Here is a 12,290-nt window from a genome sequence, read left to right on the forward strand (position 1 = left end):
TGCATGCCACCATGTCCTACCATGATGATAATAGACTAAAGCTCTGAAACTGTAAGTCACTCCAATTTAATGTTTTCCTTTATAAGAGTCGCCATAGTCATGGTGTCTCTTCACAGGAATAGAAGCCCTAACTAAAACAACCAGGAATAACTAGGCTAGTGGTATAAACTTGTAATTTGGGGGATTGAAATGGGTGGGTCAAGAGTTCAGGAAACCTTGTCTCAAAAAACAAATAAACGAAGTTACAGTATCTTCCTTTCTTCATTTGTTCAAGACGGGGTTTTTCTCTGTAGCCCTGGCTGTCCTAGAACTCACTCTGTAGACCAGACTGGCCTCAAATTTGCAGAGATCCACCTACCTCTGCCTCCCAAATGCTGGGATTCTAAAAGCATGCATCACCATGATTGGCAGAATCTTCCTTTTAAAAAATTTACTTTTTTTTTGGAGCTGAGGATTGAACCCAGGGCCTTGCGCTTGCTAGGCAAGTGCTCTACCACTGAGCTAAATCCCCAACCCCCAAATTTACATTTTTTTAAAACTAAAACTTCCTGGGTTCAACTGGGTGGTGGTGGTGCATGCCTTTAATTCTAGCACTTCGGAGGCAGAGGCAGACAGATGTCTTTGAGTTGAGGTCAGCCTGGTTTACAGATTAAGTTCCAGGACAGCCAGCCAGAGCTACACAGATAAACCTTGTCTTGAAAAACAAAACAAAAAAGAAAAAGAAAAAGAAAAAGAAAAAAGAAAGAAAAACCCACCACCACAACAAAAACAAAACAAATCAAACCCAAAGCCTTCCTGTGTTCCAAAGTAATCCTCCTACCTCAGCCCCAGACTAGCTGGGATTAGAAGTGTGTACCAGCACGCCAGGCAGAGGGATATTCTTATTATTCTTACAGCTATTGCCCTGTGTCCTCTGTAATTCTGTCCCTCCACAACCATATTGAGGTCCCCACCCCATAATTGCTTTGAGTTGATGTGATGGTAAGTTCATGTGTGTTCTAAAAAAAAAAAAAAATCTTCCCCAAGAAAGTTTCCCTAAAAATCTTTCTTGAACTCCACACTACAAAAATCACCCTAACAGTAAAGATAAAACCTTTCCCACTGAGACTGAACAGCCTCCACACAGGGCAGGTTCAGTCCTAAGCCAAATATCAGAACTACCATTCATGACAAATGGGCAGCAAACGCATTTGTCCCCAATGAGAATGTTCCCAGAGAGCTCAACGACACAGTGTCAGCTCAGAGGGACTCAGCAGTTGCCACACCCATGAAAATTAGACTTGAAAGACGTTTCTGTTTAAGTTCTGGGACAGGACTCAGCAGACTACAATTTGTGGAGCCACACCTGGTCTTAGTTTTATCGTCTCTGACCGTCTGTTTTTGTTAATAAAGTTTTATTGGAATGCTACTTCCCTCATTTACTTAAATACTGGGTATGGCTGTTTTTACACAATAACAGCAGGGCTGAGTGGCTGTGACAAAAACCATATGATCTACAAAGGCCAAAAAATATGTGCTCTCTGGCCTCTTACAGAAAAAGTATGATGACCCCTGGTCCAGGGTCACAGTGTGACAGAAGAGATAAAATACTTTCCAAAGTCTGCTTCTTGTTTACCTCCACATGATGCTTCTGAGACATGATACAGTTCAAATCCAGGACAGGCTTGGCAACCTGACCAGGTTCCTAACCAATCACAGCTGTTTCCTTTTAAAGCCAATGTACTCGTTACTAAGGAAATTTCTTTGGAAATATGTTCAGGTGCTTTTCTCTTTTGTATTTTCTCCTGGTTTCCCCTCAATCCAGCCAGATGCATCCTTGTAGTTAAAAGATAATGGGAGCTTTTAGCCACAGCAGGAAGGCAACGGGAAAGGATCCTCCAAAGTTTTTTGTTGTTGTTGTTTGTTTGTTTGTTTGTTTTTTGTTGTTTTTTGAGACAGGGTTTCTCTGTGTAGTTTTGGTGCCTGTCCTGGAGCTTGCTCTGTAGACTAGGATGGTCTCGAACTCACAGAGATCCGCCTGCCTCTGCCTCCCAAATGCTGGGATTAAAGGCGTGCACTACCACGGCATGAAAATTTTATTTATTTTTATTTTGTGTGCATTGGTGTTTTGCCTGCATGCATATCTGTGTGAGGGTATTATGTCCTCTGGAACTAGAGTTACAGACAGTCGTGAGCTGCCATGTAGATGCTGGAAACTGAACCTGGATCTTCTGGAAGAGCAGCCAGTGCTCTTAACCACTGAGCCATCTCTCCAACCCCATCTTTTTAACTCTATAGTAAATAGCACATTTTTATTTTATAATATATAAACATACACATGAGAACACACACACACACACACACACACACACACACACACACACACTCCACAGCTTGCAGGAATTGCTTCTCTCCTCCACTATGTGGAAATCAAGGATCTAACTTGGGTTATTGGACTTGATTATAGAACCCTGTACCAATTGACCCATCTACCGTACTGGTCCAAGACAATATGTTTGATAGGTTTTATTGCTAAAGAGCACTTTCAAAATTTTTTTATTTCTCCCTTTGGGTTATCATCCTAGAATTCCATATAAGATAGTAAGCCAGTTTAGAAAGGACTAGGAGGTATGGCTTTTTTTTGTGGAATGTATGTCTGGTATGGACTTTGAGGTTTTAAAAGCCTGCACCAGGCTCAATCTCTCCTTCTCCTCTCTCTCTCTCTTTCTCTGCCTGTAGATAAAATGGAAGCTCTCATCTACTGCTCCAGCACCATGACTGTCAGCCTGCCGCCTGGTGCTAGAGCATGCCTCCAATGAAATGTTTTCTCTTTTTTATAAGAAAAAAAAAAAAAAAAGACAGTGAGCCAAAGAAACAAGGGATGGACTTTACTTTCTCACTCTACACTATGAGGAAAAGAAGAGGAAAGGCAGAGGGCGGAAGAGCACCCGCCGGGGGGTGTGGTTGCCTCTCCCCTTTAAACCAAATGTGTGCCTTGTGTGAATCCAGATTTCTTGGGTTCAAATCTTTGGTCAACCTCGAGCACCTGTTTAGGCTCCTGTGCTTCTCTTTCTTCTTCTGTAGATCAGTGGTAAGAATGGAAACTACTTTGCAGAATTATTATGAAAAGTTAGCAGTGTATGCTAAATGTTGAGGATAGTTCTTCTCACAGAGAGTAGTGAAATGTTTCTCAGAGGCCCATGTGTTGAAGGCTTGGTCATCAGGAGATGGTGCCATTGGGAGGTAGTGGAGGGAGAGCCAGTGGAAGGAAGTTAGGTGATTGTGGGGCTTGTCCTTGAAAGAGGGCTGAATGGACTCCCTCTACAATACACGTTTATGATTTTGGAATGCTGCTACAGGGCCTGCCAACCATGAACTAAAATCTCTGAACCCACATACCAAAGGCTGATTGATTGCCCCAAGTATTTTGTCACAGTGACAGAAAGCTGACTGACACAGATGTAATTGTGGGAGGTAGGGCATGATGGGTAATCCTGTTGACTTGACATAATAATCATGCATCTAACCTGCTGACACACTGTCAACCAGGGTGGGACTTAGATGTGTAAGGGAAGTTAAGAATCTCTCTCTCTCTCTCTCTCTCTCTCTCTCTCTCTCTCTCTCTCTCTCTGTGTGTGTGTGTGTGTGTGTGTGTGTCTGTCTGTCTGTCTGTCTGTCTGTCTCTTTACATATGAGAGTGATAAGAATAAACACAGGACTCTGCCCTGCCCCATTCTTACCTTCCGTTACCCTGAATGGAAATTCTCCCTGACAATCCAAATCTGGCACATTCACAGACACTCCCACCACAGCATCTTGGGTCTAAAACAGGTCTAGGAAGAAGACAGAAGTGTTTTAGGTTCTAAGGTAAACAGGAAAAATAATCAGTTTCCAAAAAAAGTCTGGCTGTTGTAGTGCTCTTTTAGAAGTGAAGGAAATGCAGCTAGCTGGCCTCATGGAAAGGATCTGAGGGCACAGCTTTCCCCATGCTCTCTCACCTCTGTCTCCCTCTCACATCAGGAGAACAATTGAAAGACTCAATCTCTCTTTTTGGAGACAGGATTTCTCTGTGTAACAGCCCCATCTGACCTGGAACTAGCTCTGTAGACCAGGCTGGTCACGAACTCACAGAGATCCACCTGCCTCTGCCTCCTGAGTGCTGGGATTAAAGGCGTGTGCCATCACGGTCCAGCTGGAATCAATCTGTGTCACTTACCTTGTAGCTTTGCATCCTCCTGGGTAAGCTACTCCCTCCTCTCCCCGACTCTTAAGAATGGAGGGCACAGACAGCAAAGATGAGAAATCCCTGAAACTTCTGTCTTAAGACTATGCTGAAGGCTACCCCCGCCTTGACTGAAGACCCTGTTCTGAACCACTAGTGCGAAATGTGAAGACTCCCTTAGAACTACTCTCCAATTTCTTTGGAAAATATGCAGATTTACTTTTTCAAGTAGTAAATCTACTGCCTCAAAGCAGACCAGGTAACTTCAGATGGCCTGGCAGGGACTGGAAAGGGGACTCAAAAGGCCACCTATCAATATGCCACATGCGGGGCAGACACTTGCACACATGTGCGCCTCCCCCAGGGGCTGAGGCCAAGCCAAGCATCCCGTATCAGCGGATGAATAGCAGGTCTGTCTTGCAGCGGCACTGTCTCCCACCCCAGAAAAGCTGCAGGCACAGACTGCCCGGCTGAAGAGCCCACGCAAACTACAGGCACTCCGAGGAGGAAAGAAGCCGGAGGGCAGCAAGATGGAGTCAGACCGAGAAGTCATCCACCTTCAAGTAAGTTCTGTCGGGAGCAAGAGAAGAGAACCTGGGAGCCAGGAGAAGGGAATCTGTGCATTTGGTCACTTGATAGCCCCCCCCCCCCCATTCTCTCTCTTCCTTACCCCATTCTCTGTATGTTCCACTGGCCTTTGCTCTTTAGTTCCATTTCATGCAGTTCCCTAGGGCTGGTTCCTCACATCTTTAGATACATGAAACGTGGATAATTTCAATTCCTCTTGGCTTCTGCTTCCCCTTGTCAAAGAGCTTATTAGAGCTGTGGGGTTTGTTTTTTGTTTTTTGTTTTTGTTTTTTTGTTTTTTTAAATGATTCTGTGCACTGCTTCCCCCCAAACCCTGGGACAGTGGGTGCTATACAAGAGCTGCCCAGCTGTTCTCTAGGAACAAAGGAATACAAACTTGGAGTGTTAGAGAGAGAGAGGCAGGTTGGAAAAACCTAAACTTTAATGAGACCCGAGTTTCTCTATAGGGCTTTCTTGTGTGGGACAGACAGAGAGTGTCTCCTTTGGATGGCAGCAGCATAAGGTAGGCCACCATCTATTGGGGAGAGGCAGTCAGGCGTCCTACCCTCGATGCCACAGGCTTGAAAGGCACTACAGCGAATGGAAGGTTCTGGCAAGGCAGAGTGTCAACCAAGTAGAGCAGCATCAGCTGTAAGTTGCCTGAGAACTTTTCCAAGAGTCAGACAATTAAAGAGCAGAAAAGGACTTTTTTTAAAAAAAAAATCTTTTTAGATTTATTTTTATGTTTCTGAGTATTTTGCCTCTCTCTCTCTCTCTCTCTCTCTCTCTCTCTCTATATATATATATATATATATATATATATATATATATATATATATATATATATATACTACATGCATGCCTGGTACCTGTGGACATCAGAGAGGGTCTTGGAACAGGAATTACTGAGGGTGGTGAGCCACCATGTGGTTGCTGGGAACTGATGGGAGCTGAACCCAGGTCCTCTGCAAGAACAGTGAGTGAGTTTAACCACTGAGCCATCCCTCTAGCCCCCAGAAAAGGACTTAAAAATTATTTATTTATTTTTATTGCGTTTGCATTGGTGCTTTGCCTGCATGTATGTCTACGTGAGGGTGTCAGATCTTGGAGTTACAGTTGTGAGCTGCCATGTGGATGCTGGGAGTTGAAGCCAGGTCCTGTGAAAGAACAGTCAGTGCTCTTAACTGCTGAGCCATCTCTCCAGCCCTCTAGAAAAGGACTCCCCCCGCCCCACACACAGGGTTTCTCTGTGTAACAGTCCTGGCTGTCCTGGAACTCGCTTTGTAGACCAGGCTGGCCTCAAATTCACAGAGATCCACTTGCCTCAGCCTCCTAAGTGCTGGGATTAAAGACGTGCGCCACCACTGCCCGGCTAAAAGGACTTTTAAGATTAAGAATTTTTGATACCAAAACTTGATCTTCAAACTAAACACAAGCCGCCAAACTAGTGTACACTTGATCTGAGCTGGAGAGGTGGTCAACTTCTTGCTCTCCTCGAAGACTTGAGTTTCACATTTTGGGCACTCAGAGCCTCACACACTCAGCGCACACTCAGCACACACTCTGCCACTGAGCTGCATCCTCAACCCCCCACCTTCTGATGAGTTTAGAGCAGGTTTAGGTTCATAGCACACTTGAAAAGAAGGCACAGGGAACTCCCACAGAATCCCCACCCTCGTAATGAGCAGACTTCAACATTATCGTCCCCCCGCCACTAGAATTGATCCTCCATTAGCAAAGGGTACATACAGTTCACAGTGCGCATGAAGAAATGCAGCGGCCTGTTTCTACCACTCTAGGACCACTATTTCCTGTCTCCACCTGTTCATCCTTCAAAGCCCGACAGTCACCAATCCTGTTGTCTTTTCCAGTTTTGCCCCACCCAGACTGTCATATGGTTGGTATTAGACAAATTAGACTTTTCAAACTGGCTTCTCTCACTTAGTAATCTAACACTTCTCCATGCCTTGACAGCTTATTTCTTTGTTTGTGTATGTATCTGGGGAAGTCCACATATGTGCGTGCATGTGTATGGGAGCACACAGGTCAGAGGACAATCTATGATGCCATTCCTCAAGTGATAGTCACCTTTTTTACCAAGCAGGGTCTCTTATTGGCCTGGAATTCACCATGTGGGCTAGGCTGGCAGATCAGTGAGCCTCTGGGACCTGCCTGTCTACATCACCTCACCATGCTTAGCTTTTTTTTTAAGGGAATTCTGGGGATTGAACTCAGATCTTGGTGCCTTCACCAGCTGAGCTGTTTCTCAACCCCGGCATAGTTCTTTCAGGACTGATGAACAGTCCAGTGCCCGGGTTTACTAGTTTGTTCCTCTCTTTTTTCTTTTCTTGGCCTTTCCATTGGTTTTCCGTTCCCCTTCCCTTTAGCAGCCGCCCCACCCCCACCTTTTCCTTTTCTAAACTTTGGGCAGGCCTTCTGTGTAGGCCTCCAAGTGCTGGGGATACAGGCGTGGACCACTATGACTAGCAAGTTGCTTACTTTTAGACATTTTCATCAGTCCATACTAATTGTACAAAATAACGAGTTTAACTATGAGATTACTATATGTGTGTATAGTATATTTTGATCATATTCACTCCTATTGATTTCTATGTTATTGTCACCCTCCCCAACACACACACACACACACACACACACACACACACACACACACACACACACATTTGTACACATGCACACACACTCACACATACAATGGTTCCTTTCCTCTTTCCAAATACAGTTGACTGTATATCTATTTGCAGGCTAATCTATTGTACTGTCCCACTGATCTATTCTTTTGCCAATAGCATATTGTCTTGATCTGTATAGATTTATAGTGCCTCATGAGTTTGGGTCATATCGGTCTCCCACTTGTTTTCTTCAAACCCTGTATTATTATTAGCTGTTCTAGATTTGGGTATTTGCCTCTGCATATACACACTGCCGAGTCATTTTGCAGATATCCAAAAATTTATTTTGATTGGGATTGTTGTGAATCTGTAGATCAAACCGAGCAGAACTGACATCTTCATCACAATGGACCTGTCTTCCTGTGTTCACTCTGCTGTTCATCGGCTGGACACTGGCGAATAGCCAAGATCAGTCTGGGGTAAAAAGACGCAGCCTGCCTGCCTCAAAGACAAAGGCTGTGACTCTAGCTCAGTGGTCATGCTTTTGTCTAGTGTGTGTGAGGCCCTGAGTTCAATGGTTACCACCGGGGAGAGGAAAACTGGGCAGGAGAGATGGCTTACAGAGCAAAGAGCCTCCTGTGTAAGCATGAGGACCCGAGTTTAGATCCCTGGACTCCACAGCAATCCAGTCACGGTAGGGTCTGTTCTAGTGCTTCTGTGGTAAGAAGAGAGACAGAGACAAGCGAATCCCTGCAAGTCCCTGTGTTAGCTGGTCTCATGCAGTACCAAACAATAGCAATCCTGCTTTGAACAAGGTAGAAGGTGAAAATCCAGACCCAAGGGTGTCCTCTGACCACACGTGTGCTGCAGCACACACACACACACACACACACACACACACACACACACACACACACACACATTTCTGCCTTGTTGATTTCTGCCCTATAATTTTTATTATTCATTTTTTTCAGCTTACCTTCATTTAATTGTTCTTTTCTTTCTGTTTAACTGAAGAGTTTGTTGTTTGTTTGCTTGCTTTGTTGTTTTTTGTTTGTTTGTTTTTTGTTTTGTTTTTCCAGATAGGGTTTCTCTGTGTAGCTTTGATGCCTCTCCTGGATCTCATGCTGTAGACCAGGCTGGCCTCGAACTCACAGATATCTGGCTGGCTCTGCCTCCCAAGTGCTGGGATTAAAGGTGTGCACCACTGCCACCCAGCTTGCTTTGTTGTTGTTCAGAGAAGGTCTCATAGCCTAGACAGTCTTCAGTCTCATGTAGCTAAGGCTGGCCTTGAAGTCCTGATCATCCTGGTTCCTGAATGTTTGTTTGTGTGTGTGTGTGTATACATGTGCATGTGAGTGTGTATATGCATGTGTGTATGCATGTGCATGTGAGTACGTGTGTGTGTGTGTGTGTATGTGTGTGTGTGTGTATGTGTGTGTGTGTGTGTATGTGTGTGTATGCACGTGTATGTGAGTGTATGTGAGTGAGTGTGTGTGTGTGTGTGTTTTTAGACAGGGTCTTGCTGTGTAGCACAAGATTCCCTCAAACTTCCTGTCCTCCCATCCCAGCCTCCCACAGGTTTTAAGGAGTCCATTGCCATGTATTATTTGCTCTTTTCCTGCTTTCCTCATTTAGAAGCATAGATTACCGGTTCTAGATGTTTCTTCTTTTCTAGTATCCACATTGAGCGCTCTAAATTTCCCTCTGAACACTGATTTTGCTGCCTCCTCTAAATTGTGTCTTCCTTTTAATTTAATTCAAAATACTTTCAATTTCTCTTGGAATGTCCTTAGTTACATGGATTACCTAAACGTGTGCTGTTTAATCTCCACAGTTTGTGGGTTTTCCAGTTACATTTCTGTAATTGCTTTCTGGTCAATTTTCACTTTGGTCTAGCAACAGATATCACATGATTTCTATTTTCTTTTTGAGACAGAGTCTCTCTACATAACCCTGACTGTCCTGGAACTCACTATATAGACCAGGCTGGCTTTGAACTCAGAGATCCTCCTGCCTCTGCCTCCTGAGAGCTGGGACTAAAGGCGTGTGCATGATGCCCAGCTCATGGTTTCTATTTTCAAATATTTATTAAGGTATGCTTTGTGCCTCCAAATGTGACCCACCTTGGTGAATGCTCCAAGTGAGCCTGAGCAGAGTGTGTAATTCTACTCTTGTGTTGAAATCATCTGTAGATATCAGTTATATCCATTTGCTGCTGCTGCTGCTGCTGGTGGTGGTGGATTTAACTACACCCTTACCTATTTTCAGCTGCCTGCTGATTGTGCCCATTTCTGAAAGAGGGGTTCTCGGGGTCTCCTCCTATAATAAGAGTGTGGCATCGACTTTCCCTCCAATTTCTGTGAGTTTTTGCATCACATAGTTTGATGCATATATATGAAGGACTGTCATATTCACTGGGCCTGGAGGCATAGGTCGACTCAGGAAAATGAAGTAGATGTCATTTCTCAGGCCGTCTGCCTTGGTTTTTGAGATAAAGTCTCTCACTGGTCTGTGGCTCACCATGTTGGCTAGGGTGGCTGGCCCCAAGGATATGCCTATTTCTTTCCTCTCTAATGCTAGGTAGTAAGTTGCCACTGCACCCAGATTTTTAAAGTGGTTTCTGGGAATTAAACTCAAGACCTCACCTTGCACAGCTAGCATTTTACAGCTAAGCCACCTCCCAAGCCCCTGACCCTGTCTTTTAATTGATGCCTTTAGACGGTTTGACATTAAAAGTGATTTTTAAACAATGATTTCCTTACTCAGTGTGTGAGTGTGTGTGTACCCAAGTGTATGTATATATACAATGTGTGTACATCATGTGACTATGATGCCTTCAGGGGCCAGAAGAGGATGTCAGATCCCTTAGAATGAGTTACGGGCAGCTGCGAGCAGCCTAACATGGGTGCTGGGAATTGAACCCAGGTCCTTTGGAAGAGCACCAAGTGCTCATAACCACTGAGCCATCTCTCTAGACCCTGTGATTTTTTTTTATGTAGTTAGATTAATATATATTGCATTTATTACAGTCTTCTATTTTTTGCCCTGTTCCTTGTTCACATTTTTGTCTTTATCTCTTTTTCTATCTCCGTGGTTTTTTGGTATGTTCTTTTCATTTTGATACAGGGTCTCATGTAGCCCAGGCTGGCCTTTACAGATGAGGATGACCTTTGGCCTCCATCACCAGGTGCTGATGTTACAGACATGAACAACAATTAGTTACTTTTCTATTGCTGTCATTAAACACCATGACCAAGGCAACTTAGAGGAGAAGGGCTTGCTTGGGCTTTACAGTTCCAGAGGGATGAGGCCCTCACCTCATGGTTACAGTAGGCAGGCACTAGGGCTGGAGCTGCAAGCTAAGAGCTTACATTTTGACATGTAAACAGGGAGCAAGGAGAATGAGCTGGGAATGCCTTGAGTCTTTGAAACTTCAAAGCCCTCCCCCAGGGACGAACTTCCTCCAACAAGGCCACACCTCCTAAGTTTCCCCAAACATTACCACCAACTGGAGACCAAGCTTTACATTTCTAAGATTACAAATGATTTTGCATTTAAATGACCACATCCACTTTATGGATTTTTGGTTTATTTATTTGTTTGTTGATTATCTGTTTGTTGGCTTTTTGTTTGTTTGTTTTCGAGACAGTTTCTCTCTGCCTAGCCCTTGCCTGTCCTGGAACTCACTATGTAGACCACATTGGCCTTAAACCCACAGAGATCCACCTGCCTCTGCTCCCTAGTGCTGAGATCAAAGGCACATGACACCATGACCAGCCACTTTGTGGTTTTGTTTGTTTGGGTTTTTTGTTTGTTTGGTTGGTTGGTTGGTTTTTCAAGACAGGGTTTCTCTGTGTAGCTTTGTGCCTTTCCTGGAACTCACTTGGTAGCCCAGGCTGGCCTCGAACTCACAGAGATCCGCCTGGCTCTGCCTCCCGAGTGCTGGGATTAAAGGCGTGCGCCACCACCGACCGGCTCACTTTGTGGTTTTAATTGAGCAATTTCTATGACTCCATTTTGTCTTCCTTTTTTCTAATTGTCTTTTTCCAGAGGTCATCTCAGATCAGTAATACATTCACAAATAATCCATGTGTACTTCCAAAGAACTCTCTGACACTATCACTAGCGCTCCGTAACATAAATCCCAACTCTCCTCTCTCATTGTGTTTGTCTTTGCTCTCATCCACTTACCCTCCTGCGATCACCTGTGTGGCATGTACACACATGTAAGTAATCAAACATATTGTTGTCATTACCTGTTAGCTCAATAAAAACAAGGAAAGTAGTCATATTGTTCACAGCTAACATGCACATTTTCACTTCTAAACTTCGAAAGATAATAAAAATAAAAGATTATTTTGCCTCTATTCTTTGGAATTATTAAATTTGTTTATGTATTTGTTTTTCTTTCCATCATACTGGAGACCAAACCCAGGACCTCATACAACCTTAGCAAGAGCCAGGCGGTAGTGGCGCACGCCTTTAATCCCAGCACTCGGGAGGCAGAGCCAGGCAGATCTCTGTGAATTCGAGGCCAGCCTGGTCTACAGAGCGAGATCTAGGACAGGCTCCAAAGCTACAGAGAAACCCTGTCTCGAAACCACCCCCCCCATTAAAAAACAAACAAAACCAAACTAAGCAAGTACTGTACCTCCGAGTTATACCCCAGGCCCTCTGCTTTCTTTCAGGTGTGAGCCTTTGGCCTACTTTATTTTTTCTTTTTCTAAATTCCTTTTTTTTTTTCAGAGCTGAGGATCAAACCCAGGGCCTTGCGCTTGCTAGACAAGCCCTCTACCACTGAGCTAAATTCCCAACCCCTATAAATTACTTTTAAACATTGTTTGAAGTCAAGTCTACTGCAACAAATATCCTCAGTTTTGTTTCTC

General features: G+C 44.1%; 1 protein-coding gene across 3 annotated transcripts in view; it reads left to right on the forward strand.

The window, feature by feature from the left end:
- Positions 1–4,606: 4,606 nt before the first annotated feature.
- Positions 4,607–12,290, forward strand: part of Ninj2 (ninjurin 2) — an 82,509-nt gene continuing 74,825 nt past the window's right edge. For 2 of the 3 annotated variants that reach the window (XM_036182267.1, XM_036182268.1), the window contains exon 1: positions 4,607–4,764. Coding sequence is in view for 1 of the 3 variants with exons in the window: in XM_036182266.1 (XP_036038159.1) it covers positions 4,732–4,764 (33 nt within the window). In the remaining 2 variants the exon portion in view is untranslated. The remainder of the gene's footprint in view (positions 4,765–12,290) is intronic. The other variant, XM_036182266.1, reaches the window with a different exon arrangement.

Source organism: Onychomys torridus, chromosome 3 (genome assembly GCF_903995425.1).
Source record: "Onychomys torridus chromosome 3, mOncTor1.1, whole genome shotgun sequence".
In the NCBI taxonomy this organism is placed as follows: domain Eukaryota; kingdom Metazoa; phylum Chordata; class Mammalia; order Rodentia; family Cricetidae; genus Onychomys; species Onychomys torridus.